The sequence below is a fragment of the Ursus arctos genome, unplaced genomic scaffold (genome assembly GCF_023065955.2).
Source record: "Ursus arctos isolate Adak ecotype North America unplaced genomic scaffold, UrsArc2.0 scaffold_2, whole genome shotgun sequence".
Taxonomy (NCBI): Eukaryota; Metazoa; Chordata; class Mammalia; order Carnivora; family Ursidae; genus Ursus; species Ursus arctos.
The window spans coordinates 88,219,720-88,235,207 of record NW_026622874.1 but is presented as its reverse complement, the minus strand read 5'-3'; the positions used below and the strand labels follow the sequence as shown (position 1 = coordinate 88,235,207).

The window sequence follows — 15,488 nt, the reverse complement described above, 5'->3', positions numbered from 1 at the left end:
TTAAACATTTTATTTACAAAAAATTAATTTATTCTCAGAAATAAAACTCTTTTAAGGTGTTGATTTTTTTCTCTCCATAGACCTGGCTTGGGGGGAGGGGAGGTGCAGGGACAGAGCAGAGAAGGTGAAGGAAGGGAAGGACATCAAAGGGAGAAGCAAGCAGGGCCCATCCAAAGGGCCCGGCTGGGGGAGGGGGCACGCAGCAGGGGGAGTGACGCTGTGGGATGGTGGCTGAAATTTGTCTGGAGTGGCCCTCCCACCAGGGCTGGCAGGCCAGGAAAGGCCAGGCGAGGCACTGAGAGAAACAGACTTGATGAGTGTCCCCTCCTTGAGATGAGGCTGAGTGGTACACACGCTCACGTGGGGCCACCGGGAGCCAAGAGATGGAGAAAAGGGGAGACACAGAGCCCCCCCCCCCCCAGATGGGTGAAGGCGGAGACTCAAGAGAGACGGAGGCAGGCCCAAGCGATGGAGAAGAGGGGAAAACAAGGAAGTGATGGACACGGGAAGTCACGAACACAAGGAGGTCCGACAGGGACCCACGGAGAGCAAGCAAAGCAGAGAGACAACAGAGACAGAGAGACAGAGATGGAGACAGTCGGAGCTCCCGAGCACGGATAGAGGGACAGAGACGGAGACGGACGACGAGCGGATGACAGCGAGCTGCAGCCCCGCGCCCCGCGCTCAGGCCGGGCCCCCGGGCACCAGCTGGCCCAGGTCGCCCTCGGTTCGGCTCACCCACTCGCGGTAGAGGCCGCACACGCGGAGCCCCAGCACCTTGGCAGGGAAGACGCCCGCGTCGGTGGCGGTGGCGGTGGCGGTGGCGGCGGCGGCGGCGGCGGCGGCGGCGGGCTCGGGCCGCGGGTCGCGGGGCTCGGCGCCCAGCGCGGCCAGCACGGCCTCCACCGCGGCGCCCAGGGCCCGGGCCTGGCGCGCCGCGTCCTCCAGGCGCCGCAGCAGGCGCGGCGCGCGCGGGTTCAGCTCGGCCTGGTGGCGCCGCACCACGTCGAGCAGCGGCGGCAGCGCGCTGAGCGCCGCCGCGTCCAGCCGCAGCCGCTCGGGTGCGGGCAGGCCCGCGTGGCCCGGTGCCGGGGAGCTCAGGCCGGCCACCGGCAGCCGCGGGGGCGAGAAGCCGGGCAGCCCGAAGGGGTCTCCCTGGTGCTGCACCTGCAGAGACACGGCAGTCAGGGGAGGAGGGGGGGGCCGCATGGCGCGACGGAGCCCCTCCACTCTCCGCTCCTCCTCCTCTCTCTAGGGCCTCAGTTTCCCCCCTCGCAAACGACGCATTCCTCCCAACACAGCTGTAGTGTTCGCGATACTACAAAACCACCACCACCAAAAAAAAAAAAAAAAAAAAAAAAAAAAAAAAGTGGGCTTTACACTAGTGCCCTTGTTTCCTCGTCTCTAAAATGGAGACAACAGTATCAACTTCATAGGGTAGTGAGGGGCATGTTAAAAAGGTCCAGGCAAATCCTGGCGCCCTGGAAGGGTGCAGTAAATGTTAGCGATTATTATTAATGCTATCCTACAGACCAGGGTGCAAATCCTGTCTCCACCACTTGTTAGCTGTGCAGTTTCATGCAAAACCGTTTCCCTTCTTTGAGTCTCAGTCTTCTCATCTGTACAATGGGGGATCAGCTCCCCGGCCTGTCTTTTTCACCAGGGATCTCCTGAGAATCACATAGATGCTGCAGAAACCTGTTCTGTTTCACTCTCTCCCCCCATCCTCCACCACCTCTGCACCTGCCTGGCACACAGCAGGCGCTCAATGAATAACCATTATGTGAATGAACAAATGAAAGGAGATTTGTAATTTGTAAAAATGCTACAGGATACCATTTATCCTTTGCTAACATCTTGTCTCTGGTTCAGGCCCTGTTTGCTGCTTTAAACACATTATTCCTAATCTTTCCAAAGGGGTATGATGATTATGATGATGCTGATTTTACAAATGAGGATACGGAGGCTGAAGAGGTCAATGGACCTGCCCTAGGTCATCCACGTAGGAAAGGACAGAGCTGGATTTTGAACCAAAGTTCATAGAACTATAAAGCTAGGTCTTTCTATTCTCCCATTTTCATAATTGTTCCATCATTATTTTTTCATGTTACCATTAGTGGCCAAGGTCACACCAAGTTAGCAGGCCTACAGTCTATTTGATTCAAACTATACCCTCCTTCCATTTACACTAGAGTAATTGATGGAAATACCCTTCTTCCTTGGGCAGGGCCCTAGGCCCAACCAAAGATATTGGCAGATTCCCCTCCTCTGTTAAAGACCCCCCTGGGCTAGAATTTTTGCCCCAAATTGAAACCCTTCTCGGTCTCTCTGCACAGCATAGGTAGAGAGTTCACAATTCATCTTGTTAAACTGTTTCCTTTGATAGCTGGGGAGACCAAGGCCCATGGAGGTAAGGTGACAAGATCACAGACAGCCTAGAACCTAGGTTTCCTGACTCCCAGACCAGAATTCTTTTCATTCTCTCAACCTCTGTTGTAATGCACGGTGGGGGGAACCTCCAAGCTGAAGCAGACAGAGGGGCATATGGAGCACAGGGGGAGTCCTCCAGTTTGCTCCAATGTCTGTATCTGGGAAATGAGGTCTGAAAACTGAGTGTCAGGAACCTCTGTGATCTGTACTTCCCCATTCCTCAAGCCTTGGGCACCCCCAAACCCATTCCCACTCACATATTCCTGGAGCAGCTGCTCAGCGTATTTGGTGAGGAGGCGGGCAAGGCTGTGTGTCTGACGGATCTTGGCCTCCAAGTGCGAAAGGGGTGAGATTGAGGAGTCAGCCTGTGGATTTTCTGGTGGGAAAAAAGGGGAGGAATGAGGGCAGCCCAGACCCCCGCTCCTTGACTACTTCTTCCAGGCTGGCTCTTCCTTCCTGAATCCACAAGTTCTGCTCTGAATTCTCTAATTTTTAAGCCGGGGAGCCTCTGTCCCATTCCAGCTGATGGTAAATGAGGCACTGGACATTCGCCAGTTGCCCTGCCTGAAATGTATTCCCTGACCCCAAATCACTGTTAAAATCCATTAAAGACAAATTCAAATATTGTCTCTTCAGTGTGGCCTCCGGACTCACCTCTCCCTTAAATTAACCTTTTCCTTTTACTTAAGGCCATTTGTTCATACTCCCAAGGTTATTTAATGGCTCTTTTATCTGTGTGAATCGGCCTCAGCCTGGGAGCCCTTTGAGGGAAGGTTTCACATATCCCAGTACCTCACTGATTGTTGGTGAAATTTAACATCACAGAAGCACAGAACTTCAAACCGGAATGCTCCTTTAAACCTCTTCTACAGATTGGGAGACTGAAGTCCCATTTCCTCCCGAATGGACAGTCTGTGCAAGACGCTGCGCTGGACACCTGCAGCATCAATGACTAACCTTTCCTAGCCCAAGCTAGGGGGTGGAGCCCCGGAAGGATGACTACATTTCCCGAGATGCCCAGCGCAACGTGCCAGGCATGCTGGGGAACGTAGTCCTGGCCCGGCAACTCCCGCCCCGCCCCCTCCCCGCTCCCACGTCCCCGCTCCAAGAGTTTCCCACCGCTTGTCTCTATCCTTAATAGCCTCGACTTTCGTCTCCTGTTGTCACTCAATAGCACCTGTGGCCCAACGACTTCCTTCCCTAACTATCCCACCCTCTGGTCCCCAGTTCTGATTCTTTCCCAATACTCAAGAGGATTCAGGCGTCCAGCCCCAACTGCGACCCCAGTCCTCTCTCCCAGGGTGTACTCGAACCTGTCATCTAAACCCTGAGCCCAAGTCCCTGAAGTCACAGCCCAGGCCTCCGGTAAACTCTGGCGCTTGTCCCTTCCCACAGCTCACCCACAGCTCACCCGCTCGTTACCTGACACCGGGGCCCTGCTCTCCCCAACTCAGGCCGCTCCCTTCCCGGACCCGGGGGTGGTGGGGACCCAGACCCCAGCTTCCAGCCCTTCTGACCCCTGCTCCCCTCGGGCACTCGGCATCCGGCCCTTCAGCCCCTTACCCAGACTTCCCTCCCTCCGGCTCATGCTGGCCCCTGGCTGATCCCGGTTGCCTACACGCCCCCCTTCCGAAGGGGGGAGAAGGGGGAAAGGGGTAGGGGCGTGGCCCGGGCGCAGCCAATCAGGGCTCAGACCCCAAACAATTCCCCCCCACCGCCCGCCCCAGGCAGGATTCCTTGGCTCTGAGCTCAGCTCCTTGCCTGCGCTGCCCAGTCAGGAAAGGGGCCTGAGGGGGGTTGGCAGGTTGTCTGCGTGGTGGGCTCAAAACCTGGAGGTTGGGTGTGTCGGGGCCTGGGCTGCAGCCCTGGTACCGCCGGGAGGAGGAGGCTCAGGCTCTGACCTGGGGCAAGGCTTAGTGACGGAGCTTCTTTTCGGAGAAAGCTGGGGGGGGGGGGGGGACGGTGGATAAGAGAGGGTGGAGCTGGCAAGACAGGAATGTGCTGGTCCTCCCTCCTGTCTGGAGGGAAGAGGGAAGCTGGGTGCGAGAGAGGCCACGCTGAGGGCCCTCAGGCTTGGACCACACCTGCCCAGACAAATACCTCCTGACCTATCTTAGGTACTTTCTGCTCGCCCTGTCTTGTCACACCTGCTAGAAGGGGAACAAAAGAACAGCTTACTTCACCTTTCCAGGCCCAGTTAGAGAACCCCTTCGACGTACATACACACATCTACTGCAATATAGACCTTCATTCTCACCCAGGAACAAGCTTCAGAGGTACAGGGCGTCATACCGACATGTCAACCCCACTGACCTGGTGCAGATAAACGATGAAAGGTCTGTGCGCGCTTATACCCATAAGTGGTTCCCAAGCACCTACTTGTCCTAGTCTCCGGGACCCAGACACGATCCACACTTGGTCTCTGGCCCCCTGAGGAGCTAGGTCACAGTCTGATGGAGACGACCATAAACAACAGCAGGTAATGGGGTTTGTGAGTGAAGGGACTGGGTAGGAGGCCTGTGATTCTGTGAAGATACTACCTCGAGCCGACAACTGCCAGAATAAAGGAAGGTATTCACTGGCAGAGAGCATAGCAGGTGCAATTGAAGCCAGACTGTTGGTAGAGGCCACGATCACATACTTACTAACAGTGAATATTTATTGGGCATTTACTATGTGCAAGGCTTTGTTGCAGGAGTTACATATTAACTTACTCTCCTGTTATAGTTGAGGGAACAGAGATAAGTGAGTTGCCCAAGGTCACTGGACAAGAAGAGCTGGGATTTTCCCAGGGGCAGCGTGACTCCAGAAATTCAGTCATAATCCCCCCTCCTATACCTTAGCCCCTCTGGACAGAACCACACCAAAACACACAGAGACAAGAGCCACACCCTTGAAACACACGCACATAGCAACACATGTCCTACTTGCCAGCAAACACAGATTCAAATAAACTCAACCAAAACACACTCATTTTATGTAAACTTTTAATTGAAGTATAATATACATAGGGAAAAATATACAGTTTGGTAAATATTCAAAGTAAATATCCTGGGGGAGGGGGCCCAGCACCAGATTACCAGATTAAGAAACTGAACATGACTAGTCCAAGAGCTCCATTTTAGCCTTTCCCAAGGGTGACCACTATCCTGACTTCTCATACCACAAATCAGTTTTGTCTGTTTTGAACTTTATATGAAAGGAATCATACAGGGGTGCCTGGGTGGCTCAGCCGGTTAAGCGTCTGCCTTTGGCTTAGGTCATGATCCCAGGGTCCTGGGATGGAGCCCAGCATCCAGCAGGGAGCCTGCTTCTCCCTCTGCCTGCTGCTTCCCTGGTCATGCTTGCTCTCTCGCTCTCAGTCAAATAAATAAATAATTTTTTTTTAAAAGGGAATCATACAGTGTGTAGTGTCCTATCTGATTTCTTTCATGAGACATGTCCCTGTCGTGGGGTGTAGCAGAACATCGCTCTCTGCTGTGTCCAGTGTATGAACAGGCTACAGTTCATTTCCCACTCTACTCTTGATGGGCCATTTCCAATTTGAGGCCATCATGGACATTCCAGTACCCATCTCTTGGTGCTCATACCCAGCATTTCGGTTGGGTGTTACTGACCTAGGAGTAGAATTGCTGGATGCTGTAAGCTCGGCTTCTCTAGAAAACTGTCAGTTTCCCAAGGCGTCTCTCCCCATTTCCACTCCCCCGGAAACATGAGAGGTCTGCTTGCTCTATTTCTTTGTCTACACTTGCTATGGTCTGTCGTTCTTATTTTAGCCCTTCTGGTGGGTGGAGACCTACTCATATTTGCAGCGTCTGGCCCGTAATGGGCACTCAGTGACGAGACCGCTGAATGAATGGCTGGAGGAAGAGCAGGACAGGGCGGCAATGACAGCCGAGGGAGGCTGGACACACAGTCCGCACACAGCCCTCGGGGCCGCCCCCCCGGCGCCGCGGACGCTGGCCGGGACAGTGACCCTCTGCGCCCCCCTCCCCCTCCCCGTGCCCACGTGGTCCGAACGCACCTCCGCAGCCCAGCCGCGCGAGTCCTGGCGCCAAGCTGTCCCCAACCCTCCCTCTTGGCGGCGGGTAGGGGGCGCTGCGCGTCGGGGCGCCCCGAGGGGGCGGGCCCGGGCGGGGCGGGGCCGGCCGGCTTCCAGGCCTGGGCTCTGGCCGCCCGCGCCGCCCGGCCGCTCCGGGGACGGGCCGGGGCGGGGCGCGGCAGCAGGAAACGGGGCGGGGACTCGCGGAGGCGTTGGGGAGCGAGGGAGGGCGCGGCCAACTCCCGGAGGGACTGCAGGCCGAGACAGCGGCGCCCGGGTCTGGCGCCGAGCCTGAGCCCGCCGGACGGGAGGCGGCCCAGCCGCGGGCTCGGCCTCGGCCCCAGTCCCGCCAGCATGGCCGGCCGGACCGTGCGGGCCGAGACCCGGAGCCGGGCCAAGGATGACATCAAGAAGGTGATGGCGACCATCGAGAAGGTCCGGAGATGGTGAGCGCTGCCCGGGGGCCAGGGATGGGTCCTGGCGGGACCACTCCTCTCCCAAATGCGTCTGCCCTTCCTTCGCCAGCCGTGGCCCCCAGGGGTTAGGTGTGCCCCCCACCCCAGCTGCGCCCTGGAGCTCCAGGGCTCTGTCCCCCTTCTTGCTACACCCTAGGGTCTACAAAGCGTGTTCCCAAGCCGTACCCTCATTTATGCCCCGCCCCCTAAAGCTTTGACACTCCTCCCTCAAGTATGCCCAGGATCTTCTTTGCTACGGTTCCCAGCCAGGCCCTCAGCCTTGCTCCCTTGTATACCCCAGGGGTCTGCAGAGCCATGGCCCCAAGCCATGCTCTCTCCCCAGAGGCACCCCTCGGTATGGCCTGCGGTCTGCAGGACTCTCTTTCTCCTTCTAACTATATGCCCCAATAGCAAAACCGCACCACCCCCACTTCGACATGTCTCCCTAGATGTGTTCAGCTCCTGGGGGGGGCTCTCTCCTCAGAACTCTGACCCAGTCCCCCCCACCCTCCCACAGGGAGAAGCGCTGGGTGACTGTGGGCGACACTTCCCTTCGTATCTTCAAGTGGGTGCCAGTGGTGGACCCCCAGGAGGAGGTGAGCAAACTCCCACACTAGGCCCTTCATCTGTGCAACCTCAGGCAGGCCCCTCCCAACCCTGGCCTCCCCCTTCAGTCCCACTCTGAGACCTCAAATGTGGCAGCCGAGACAGATGTTAACAATTATTAGCAACTCCACCCCCTTCTCCCTTTTTCTTACTTCAGACCCCTGAGTTCAAGACCTAACCCACGGTGCCAGCCTCTGTCACCTCATGCAGGGCCTTTTGCTTCTCTGTATCTCAGATTCCTTATTTGTACAGTGGGGGGGGGGGCTTTGCAAGCACTAACTGGAAAGCTGTCACTGACCCTTACCCCTCTAACCCCCAGGAGCGACGGAGGGCAGGTGGCGGGGCAGAGAGATCCCGAGGCCGGGAGCGGCGGGGCAGGGGCGCCAGTCCCCGAGGGGGTGGTCCTCTCATCCTGCTGGATCTCAATGGTATGTAGGGACCCTGGGATTTCGGGGGGTGGTGCAGGCTGGGGGATTGAGGGAGGGGGATTGGGACCCTCAGGACCAACCCTCTCGGCTTTTGCTCCCACAGATGAGAACAGTAACCAGAGTTTCCATTCGGAAGGCTCCCTGCAAAAGGGCACTGAGCCCAGCCCTGGGGGCACCCCCCAGCCCAGCCGCCCTGTGTCACCTGCTGGACCACCAGAAGGGGTCCCCGAGGATGCTCAGCCCCCACGGCTGGGCCAAGAGAGAGGTAGGACCAGGTCACTCCCTGCAGCCCTCTCCTCTGAGTCTTGTCCTCTGCCAGGATGAAGCCACCAGCTTCTCCCTACTATACCTACTCCCCTCCCATGTTACCCCTCCCGGAGGCCTTCCCTGACTCCTGCAGAAAGTCACCGTCCTACCTCCAGGACTGTCTCTCATTCATCTGGCTTCTTTGGGTCTTTAGATAACTCATCACCGCCTGAGATTTTCATGTAAATTTTTATTTTTTACTACTCAAATTTCTTCCCGCCTCTCCCACCTCATGACAGCTTCCTGAACCTTGGGCCCACGTTGGTCTTGTTCATTACTGAATCCTCAGAACAACGTGGGACACAGAGAATGTGCTCGATAAATATTTGTTGAGGAGTAAATAATAGTGACACTCCCGAGGGGGATGAATAATAACAGCTAAGACTTACTGAGTTCTGACTGTGGTGCCAGATACCCTGCTGAGCACGGAACATGTTTTATCTCATTTAATCCTCACTATGAGCCTATGGGGGATATGATCCCGTAGGCAGAGGAGAAGCCGAAACCCAGAGAACCAAGTCCCCCAGGCTCACACAGCCAGTGAGCCAGCACGTTGGGCAGAGTTCCTCCTCGGCTCCTCTTTGTCCCGTACGGTCCATCCCCTGCCTGGTCAGAACCACCTCCCAAGTGTGTCTACCTTCCTATGAGAGCCGGCTCTTAGCCCCGGCGGCCTCCAGCCTCCTTACAGGTGTCCCCTCCCGCAGTCACCTCGACACAGCTGGCCCAGCAGCTTTTTCTACAGCACGCATTTGGCAGGCTCATCGTCGTGCTTCAGAGCCTTCCATGGCTCCTTGTGACCTTTGACTCCTCCCCTGGGCACTTTGGGCCCTTTGCAAACTGCCCCTCCTGGTCTCCTTGTTCCTTTCCAAGACCGGGGCCTGTGGGCTGTGTCTAGATTGTGCCGCGCGCTTATGCACCTTTACTGATATAAAAACAACGGGGATTTAGTGAGCACTTACTATGGGCCAGACCCTGTACGAAGGGCTTCGCCTGTATCGTCTCATTTCATCCTCACCACAGTCTCGTGTGGTCTTATCATTCTCCCCACTTTACAGATGGGGCAACTGAGGCCCAGAGCAATTAAGTCACTCGCCCAAGGTCAGGATTTGAACCCAGGGATCCAGCCTCAGAATCTCATCCTCACTAAACACATGTTCTGTCTGCCGAAAACGTGCCCCATTTGTCTCCCCGATCAAATCCTCCTCGCCTGTCAAGATCCCACTTCTGTGTCCTTCCTGTGGCTTCTTCCTGGCTGGCAGGCAGGCAGGTTCCCAGCTCCCTCCTCAGTGTCTGCCAGCCCGGGCCTGTGCTGCGGGGCGCAGAGCAGCCGCTCAGGGAGTGTCTGTTAACTTGATGTTCCAGACTCCGGGGGCATAAATGCAGGCAGCACCGACGAACCCCCAATGCTGACCAAGGAGGAGCCCGTTCCTGAGTTGCTGGAGGCTGAGGTGAGAGAGGCCAGAAGGCTGGACTCCCGGGTCTCTGAGGCAGTGGGGGCTCTGGGGCAGCTGAAGGCTGGGGGGCTGCGCTCCTGAGGTCCAGGCAGGAAACATAGACCTCAGGCACAGCGCGGGTCTCAGAGGCTGGCTTCTTGGGATGGAAAACGGAAAGGTGTTTTAAGACAAAGTCCTGTGGGCTGGATCGGGGTGGATTTAAGACCATTAAAAGCCTGAAAAGATCGCGGTGCTCCTCCAAGTATTTTATTTTATTCTATTTTAGTCCTAAACTATCACATTAGCTTAAGAGAGTCAGTCCCCCACAACTTCTGACTTTTGCCACAAGGACTACCTTGATGCATCTTCCAGAAATATCAAGTATCACCTTCTTCCCCCAAAACAGTGTTGTTGTTGTTTCTGGTGCCCCGCGTGATCTGCCTCTTGGGTCCCCGACCCCGGGCTAGACTCCCAGGTCCAGGAGGGGAGTGGAGTGGAGGCTTTGCGAAGGCAGAGGCTAGGAGGCCGCACTCCTGGGTTTGGGTGGAGCTCACGCCTGTCCGCCCTTCCTCTCCAGGCCCCTGAAGCTTACCCCGTCTTTGAGCCAGTGCCACCTGTCCCCGAGGCAGCCCAGGGTGACACAGAGGACTCGGAGGGCGCCCCCCCACTCAAGCGCATCTGTCCAAATGCCCCTGACCCCTGAGAAGCCGGCCTGCCTGTCCTGTCATCCCAAGGGCCCCTTTGGCTTTTTACAAATAAAGACCCTTTTGTAATTTTGTGTCATGTCATTTCCCCGTCAGGGCTGGGGAGGGTCTTTGGAGACAGTTTTGTCTCATGCTCCATTTCTCAGATGGAGTCACTGAGGCTCTAAGGGGACCTTCCTGTAGTCATACCATGAGTCAGACATAGAATGGGAGCTTGAGCCAGGACCCTGCCTCCCCAAACTCCCTCCACCCTGCCCTGTCCCCTTACCTTGGACCCTTCCTGACCTTCAGCCCTCCTCTTCTGGGGATCCCAGGACCCCTCTTCTTCCTGTTCCGCCCTCCCCTGGGCCCAGCAATGACCAAAGCTCTGGGCAGCTGGCCCATGATTCCCGTTCATACACAGGAACACAGAGGCCCGGAGGGACTTCGGGGTCTGAGATGACCCAACCCATTCCTTGCCCTCCAGAAGCTACAGTGTACCCCCTGCCTCTGCTTAGCCATTCCTCCACTGGAACCCCTGCCCACACTTCTGGCTGAGTCTTACTTGTCCTCACCTCAATCCCACCTCCTCCAGGAAGTCTTCCCTGACCCCTGGCTCAATCGGTTGTCCTTCTTTGGGCTTCCAACACCCGCAGTGCCTCCTCCCCTTTGTCGCGGCATTTATCAGGCTGTTTGGGGTGTCTCGTTTGTGCGTGTGTGTGTCCACGAGGTTTTGGGCTCCTGAGGACTGATCTTGGTCCCCAGCCTTATCTAGCACCACATGGGGCATAGAGCAGTCAAAGCAAGTGTTTGCTGAATGAATGAGTAAACGAATGTGCTGAGGCTATCCAGGAAGTCTTCTCTTAGGAGGTGGAATGTGCGATAGACGCTCAGTGTGGTAGATCTGAAGTCAGAAGTCCTGGTTCAAATCCTGGCTCTGTTACTCACTAGGTGCGCCTCTGTGCATGCCGTTTCCCCTCTCTGAGCCTCAGTTTGCTCATCTGAGCAATGGGGACAATAACTAGGCCTCCGCTGCCCTAGTGATTTGTGGGAACCTTCAAATAATATAGGGTACCTATACTCCGTGTCTGGCAAACGGTTAGGGTTAGGTGTACTAGCCCTATTTTTATTTTTAACAAAGGTTAAAAGGTTCAGAGGGACCAAACTGGAACTTTTAAGAACTAGTTTAAAATGTAGGGCTGTTCCCTGAGAGCAGCTATCTCTGACCGGGGGGGGGGGGGGGGGGGGGGGGGCCACATGTTGAGCCAGGGCTGACCGGGGGGGGGGGGGGGCACATGTAGAGTGACGTGGTGTATTCGTTTCTTCTTGCTGCTGCAACAGATTACCCCAAATGTACTTAGTCACTTACAGAAACCCAAATTCATTATCTTACGGCTCTGGAGACCAGAGGTCCAGACGTAGCCAAAGTCAAGGTATGCGCGGGCTGGTTCCTCCAAGAGGCTGTAGGGGAGTATCTGTTTCCCAGCCTTTCCCCACATTCCTTGACTTGGGCCCCTCCCTTCCCCCCTCCTCTCCCCTCCCCTCCTCTCCCCTCCCCTCCTCTCCCCTCCCCTCCTCTCCACATCTTCAGCATGGCTTCTTCCAAATCTCTGGCTCTTCTTCCATCATCACATCTCTGTCTCTGCCTCTCCTGCCTCCCTCTTCGAAGGACCCTGGGACCACACTGGGCCCTCCTGGATGATGCAGGAGACGCTTCCCATCTCAAGACCTTTAATTTAATCACATCTACAAAATCTTCATTTGCCATGGAAAGTTAACAGTCACAGGTTCCGGGGATTAGGTCGTGGGCACGTTCAGAGGGCCATCACTCAGCCTGCTACGTGTGGTAATAACCTCAGCGCTTTCTGGGTGTGGAGGTCATCTCATCATTCCCCGCAGCCAGCCCAGGAGGTGACGCGAGTGCTCTGTAGGCTGTAGCGTGCCTGGTAGGGGTTAGCGGTAGAGTGTTAGAGCCCAGACAACAGGGTCTGGGTTTGAATATCAGCACCTCCATTTGTTTGCTTGTGACCTTGAGCCAAGTGACTCAATCTCTCTGGGCCTCGGTTTTCTCATCTGTAAACTGGGGGTAATATTAACACCAGCCTGGCGAGAGTGTCGTGAGGATTAGATGAGGAAGGACGTGGAGAGAGAGTGTCCTGGGCTTGACACATAGTGAGTGCTTGATAACTGGCACCTGTTTTCCAGATGAGGCTACAGGGTTGGAGGGATAGAGGCCAGAGCCTTGCCTGTCGGTGAGACTGGGGAGGAAGAGTCCCTTTCTGAGCACACGTGAAAGGCTAAAGTTGGAGTCACCCCCATTCCTGTCCCTCTCTTGGTCCCAGACACCAGCAATCCATTCCCACTCCCAGGCCTGCCCCCTCTGGCTCTGTGATCCACTCTGGGACCCGGTTTACAATCCACCTCCAGTTGTCACCTTACCATGCCCTCCCTGCCTCCCCCTTTCCTGTGCCCTCTCAATGCCCATGCTCTCTTTTTGGAAATTCTTCCACCCCAGGCTCTCAGGCCCTGGCCTCTAGGGCTCCCCCATTCTCTCCTGCTTTGTCACTCTCTTCTCCTGGTCCCTTACACATCTCTTGTCCTGGCCTAGCTCTTCTCTCCACGCACGCTCCCTGCCAGGTCCACCTACTCTTTGAATGAACGGCTCCCTAGTCTGCCTCCAAGTGCTGCACCCTCCCTCTAGACCCTGAGGGCCCTGGGATGCCCAGCCCCTCAGCCTCCTCCTTCCCCCAACCTGTTCCTACCGTCACCTGTACCCAGAAATGGCCCCTCAAACCCCCAGAGTTGGCCGGGATTGGAGCACCCAGAAGTCAGAGTCCTGTGAGCTACCGTGTTTCGTTGTCTCTCTCCTGAGTACCTCTCCCCTCTGCCCTTTTCTTTAGGGTCCTCCCGTTTGCTAGGTGCCTGCTGGTGGGTTTCCTGCTTCACTCTTGCCCACCCCCAATCCATTCTCCACCCAGCAGCTGGGCAGTCTCAGATACTGCCTTAGGCGAAAACCCTGCAGTTGTCCTTCCTGGCAGGATGGAGCTGCCGGCTGCCCCTTCCACCCCACCCCTGCACTGCTCCCCTGAGAACTGCTTATAAGCGCACCGCGCTGTTTCTCACCTGTGGGGTTTTGCTCATGCTGTTTGCTCAGCCAGGAGTGCCCTCTTACCCTGTCTTCATCTGGGAGGTGCATTCTTTTTTCTTCTAACCTTGGCTTCCCGGTGACTTCTGTTGTCACGCCCCCTGCCTCCTTACGGAACATCAGGGATTGCCTTGTGATGGTCAGTGCTGGCTTCGGTCTTTGGCGCCAGACTGCCCGCTCAACGAGGGCAGAATTCCTTTATTCGTAGCGACACGTATTTATTGTGCACTTACTGTTTGCTAGGGACTATTCTAGGCCCTGGGAATAAAGCATAAACAAAATGGAAAAAAATCTTTGCTTTCGCGGAGTTTGCCTTCAATAAATTATATCATCTGTAGGAAGTTGCAAGTATTTTGTAAAAAAAAAAAGAGTCAGGGAGATGGGAAAGGAGCAGATTGCAATTTTAAATAGGAAGATCAGAGGCCCTACTGAGGAAACATTTGAAGAAAAGCTTGAAGGAGTGAGGAAGAGAGCCATACAGATATCTCGGGGAAGAGCATTCGAGGCCGGGAGAATAGCCAGTGCAAAGGCCCTGGGGTGGGAAGTGTGCCTGGAAATGAGATCAGTGAGGCTGGGGCAGAGGGAAGCAGGGAGAAGAGAGCAATAGGAAGTGAGGTCAGGTCATGTAGGGCCTCATAGGTATGGCAGGGACATAATATGTCAATCAAACTTTGAGAATAAAAGAGGATGTATTAATAATTATGCCCAGGTAACAGGTGAAACCTGTCATAACCAGAGTGTATGGCCATCCTGCTTGGAGGCCATCGTCAGGACTTCGGCTTTTATTCTGGGCTAGATGAAGAGCTATGGAAGGGATCTGAGCAGAGGAGTGACATGATCAGACTTAGGTCCCCCCCCCAATATTTTATTATAAAAATTTTCAGACATGCAGCAAAATTGGAAGATTATACAGGTGACACCCATATACCCACCACCTAGATGCTATAACATCTTACTGTATCTGTTTATCACATCTCTCCCTCCATCCATCCATCCATCCAGCTTATTTTCTTTTTTTTTTTTTTAAAGATTTTATTTATTTATATGACAGAGAGAGAGAGACAGCCAGCGAGAGAGGGAACACAAGCAGGGGGAGTGGGAGAGGAAGAAGCAGGCTCATAGCAGAAGAGCCTGATGTGGGGCTCGATCCCATAACGCCGGGATCACGCCCTGAGCCAAAGGCAGACGCTTAACCGCTGTGCCACCCAGGTGCCCCCATCCAGCTTATTTTCTTGATACATTTCAAAATAAGTTGCAGACAATGGGGTACTTCCCTCTAAATACTTCAACATGCTCATCGTTAACTAGAGTCCATTATTTACTTACAGGTTCGTCTTTCTTTTCCCTTAAAACAAAATATCCACATAGTGAAATGCACAGGTATTAATTGTATGATTCGTTGAGTTTCAGCAAATGCACACATCTGCATAATGCAGCCTTTTATCAAATACATCATTATCCCTCCTGGAAAGTTTCCTCGTTGCCCTTTCCCCCCCACCCCCACCCCCAACTCCCCAGAGGCGATCACTGTTCTGGTTTTGTTTTGATTAGGTTAACCTGTTCTAGAACTTTACATGCATGGAATTATGCAGTATGTACTTCTTTGCACCTGCTTTCTTTCACTCAGCATCATGTTTTTGAGTCGCCTGTACTGGTGCTTGGATCAATAGTGCGCTTCTATTGCCAGGTTCTAGTCCATAGACTCGGCTTTGACTAGGAACGCTCTGCCGGAGGGAGAACAGATAGGTCCAAGTCCTCTCCCTGTTTCTAGCTCCCTGCACAAGCCTGTCAAGCCTGGCGATCAGAGCCCTGGATGAGTGTACCTTAGGAAGACAGAGAGCTCGTTCCCCCAAGACCTTTCTAGAATGTAGTCAGTCTATGACTTCAGTCCCGCAGAAATCTGGGGAGACACAACTATTTCAGGGGCAGGATGTAGGGTGACCAAGCATTCTGGTTTGCC

The 15,488-nt window shown here is 55.0% G+C and overlaps 2 protein-coding genes and 1 long non-coding RNA gene across 4 annotated transcripts in view; 1 reads left to right on the top strand and 2 right to left on the bottom strand.

Annotated features, from left to right (window-relative positions):
* Positions 1-63: 63 nt before the first annotated feature.
* On the bottom strand, positions 64-4,055 carry CTF1 (cardiotrophin 1). Its single transcript, XM_048224808.2, has 3 exons — positions 3,994-4,055; positions 2,688-2,806; positions 64-1,167 (listed from the first exon to the last, which is right to left on the bottom strand). The coding sequence occupies exons 1-3, from the start codon at positions 4,016-4,018 to the stop codon at positions 685-687; spliced, it is 627 nt and encodes a 208-aa protein (XP_048080765.2). The 5' UTR covers positions 4,019-4,055; the 3' UTR covers positions 64-684.
* Positions 4,056-6,673: 2,618 nt separating this feature from the next.
* On the top strand, positions 6,674-10,497 carry BCL7C (BAF chromatin remodeling complex subunit BCL7C). Its single transcript, XM_026515836.4, has 6 exons — positions 6,674-6,918; positions 7,445-7,523; positions 7,853-7,961; positions 8,065-8,226; positions 9,630-9,715; positions 10,278-10,497. The coding sequence occupies exons 1-6, from the start codon at positions 6,827-6,829 to the stop codon at positions 10,401-10,403; spliced, it is 654 nt and encodes a 217-aa protein (XP_026371621.1). The 5' UTR covers positions 6,674-6,826; the 3' UTR covers positions 10,404-10,497.
* A 1,604-nt stretch (positions 10,498-12,101) lies between these two features.
* LOC113267704 (uncharacterized) overlaps positions 12,102-15,488 on the bottom strand; it is a 30,505-nt gene continuing 27,118 nt past the window's right edge. For both annotated transcript variants that reach the window (XR_008960450.1, XR_003320917.4), the window contains 2 exons: positions 13,507-13,786; positions 12,102-12,326 (listed from right to left, as the gene is read on the bottom strand). This is a non-coding gene — a long non-coding RNA (uncharacterized LOC113267704). The remainder of the gene's footprint in view (positions 12,327-13,506; positions 13,787-15,488) is intronic.

Excerpts from the sequence above, each read along its gene's own strand:
- CTF1 (XM_048224808.2), bottom strand. The coding sequence starts at position 4,018 with ATGAGCCGGAGGGAGGGAAGTCTGG. Across the intron at positions 2,807-3,993 it reads CCGGAGGGAGGGAAGTCTGG|AAAATCCACAGGCTGACTCC; the intron begins GTAAGGGGCTGA and ends TTTTCCCACCAG. Across the intron at positions 1,168-2,687 it reads AGCAGCTGCTCCAGGAATAT|GTGCAGCACCAGGGAGACCC; the intron begins GTGAGTGGGAAT and ends GTGTCTCTGCAG.
- BCL7C (XM_026515836.4), top strand. The coding sequence starts at position 6,827 with ATGGCCGGCCGGACCGTGCGGGCCGAGACCCGGAGCCGGGCCAAGGAT. Across the intron at positions 6,919-7,444 it reads ATCGAGAAGGTCCGGAGATG|GGAGAAGCGCTGGGTGACTG; the intron begins GTGAGCGCTGCC and ends ACCCTCCCACAG. Across the intron at positions 9,716-10,277 it reads CTGAGTTGCTGGAGGCTGAG|GCCCCTGAAGCTTACCCCGT; the intron begins GTGAGAGAGGCC and ends CTTCCTCTCCAG.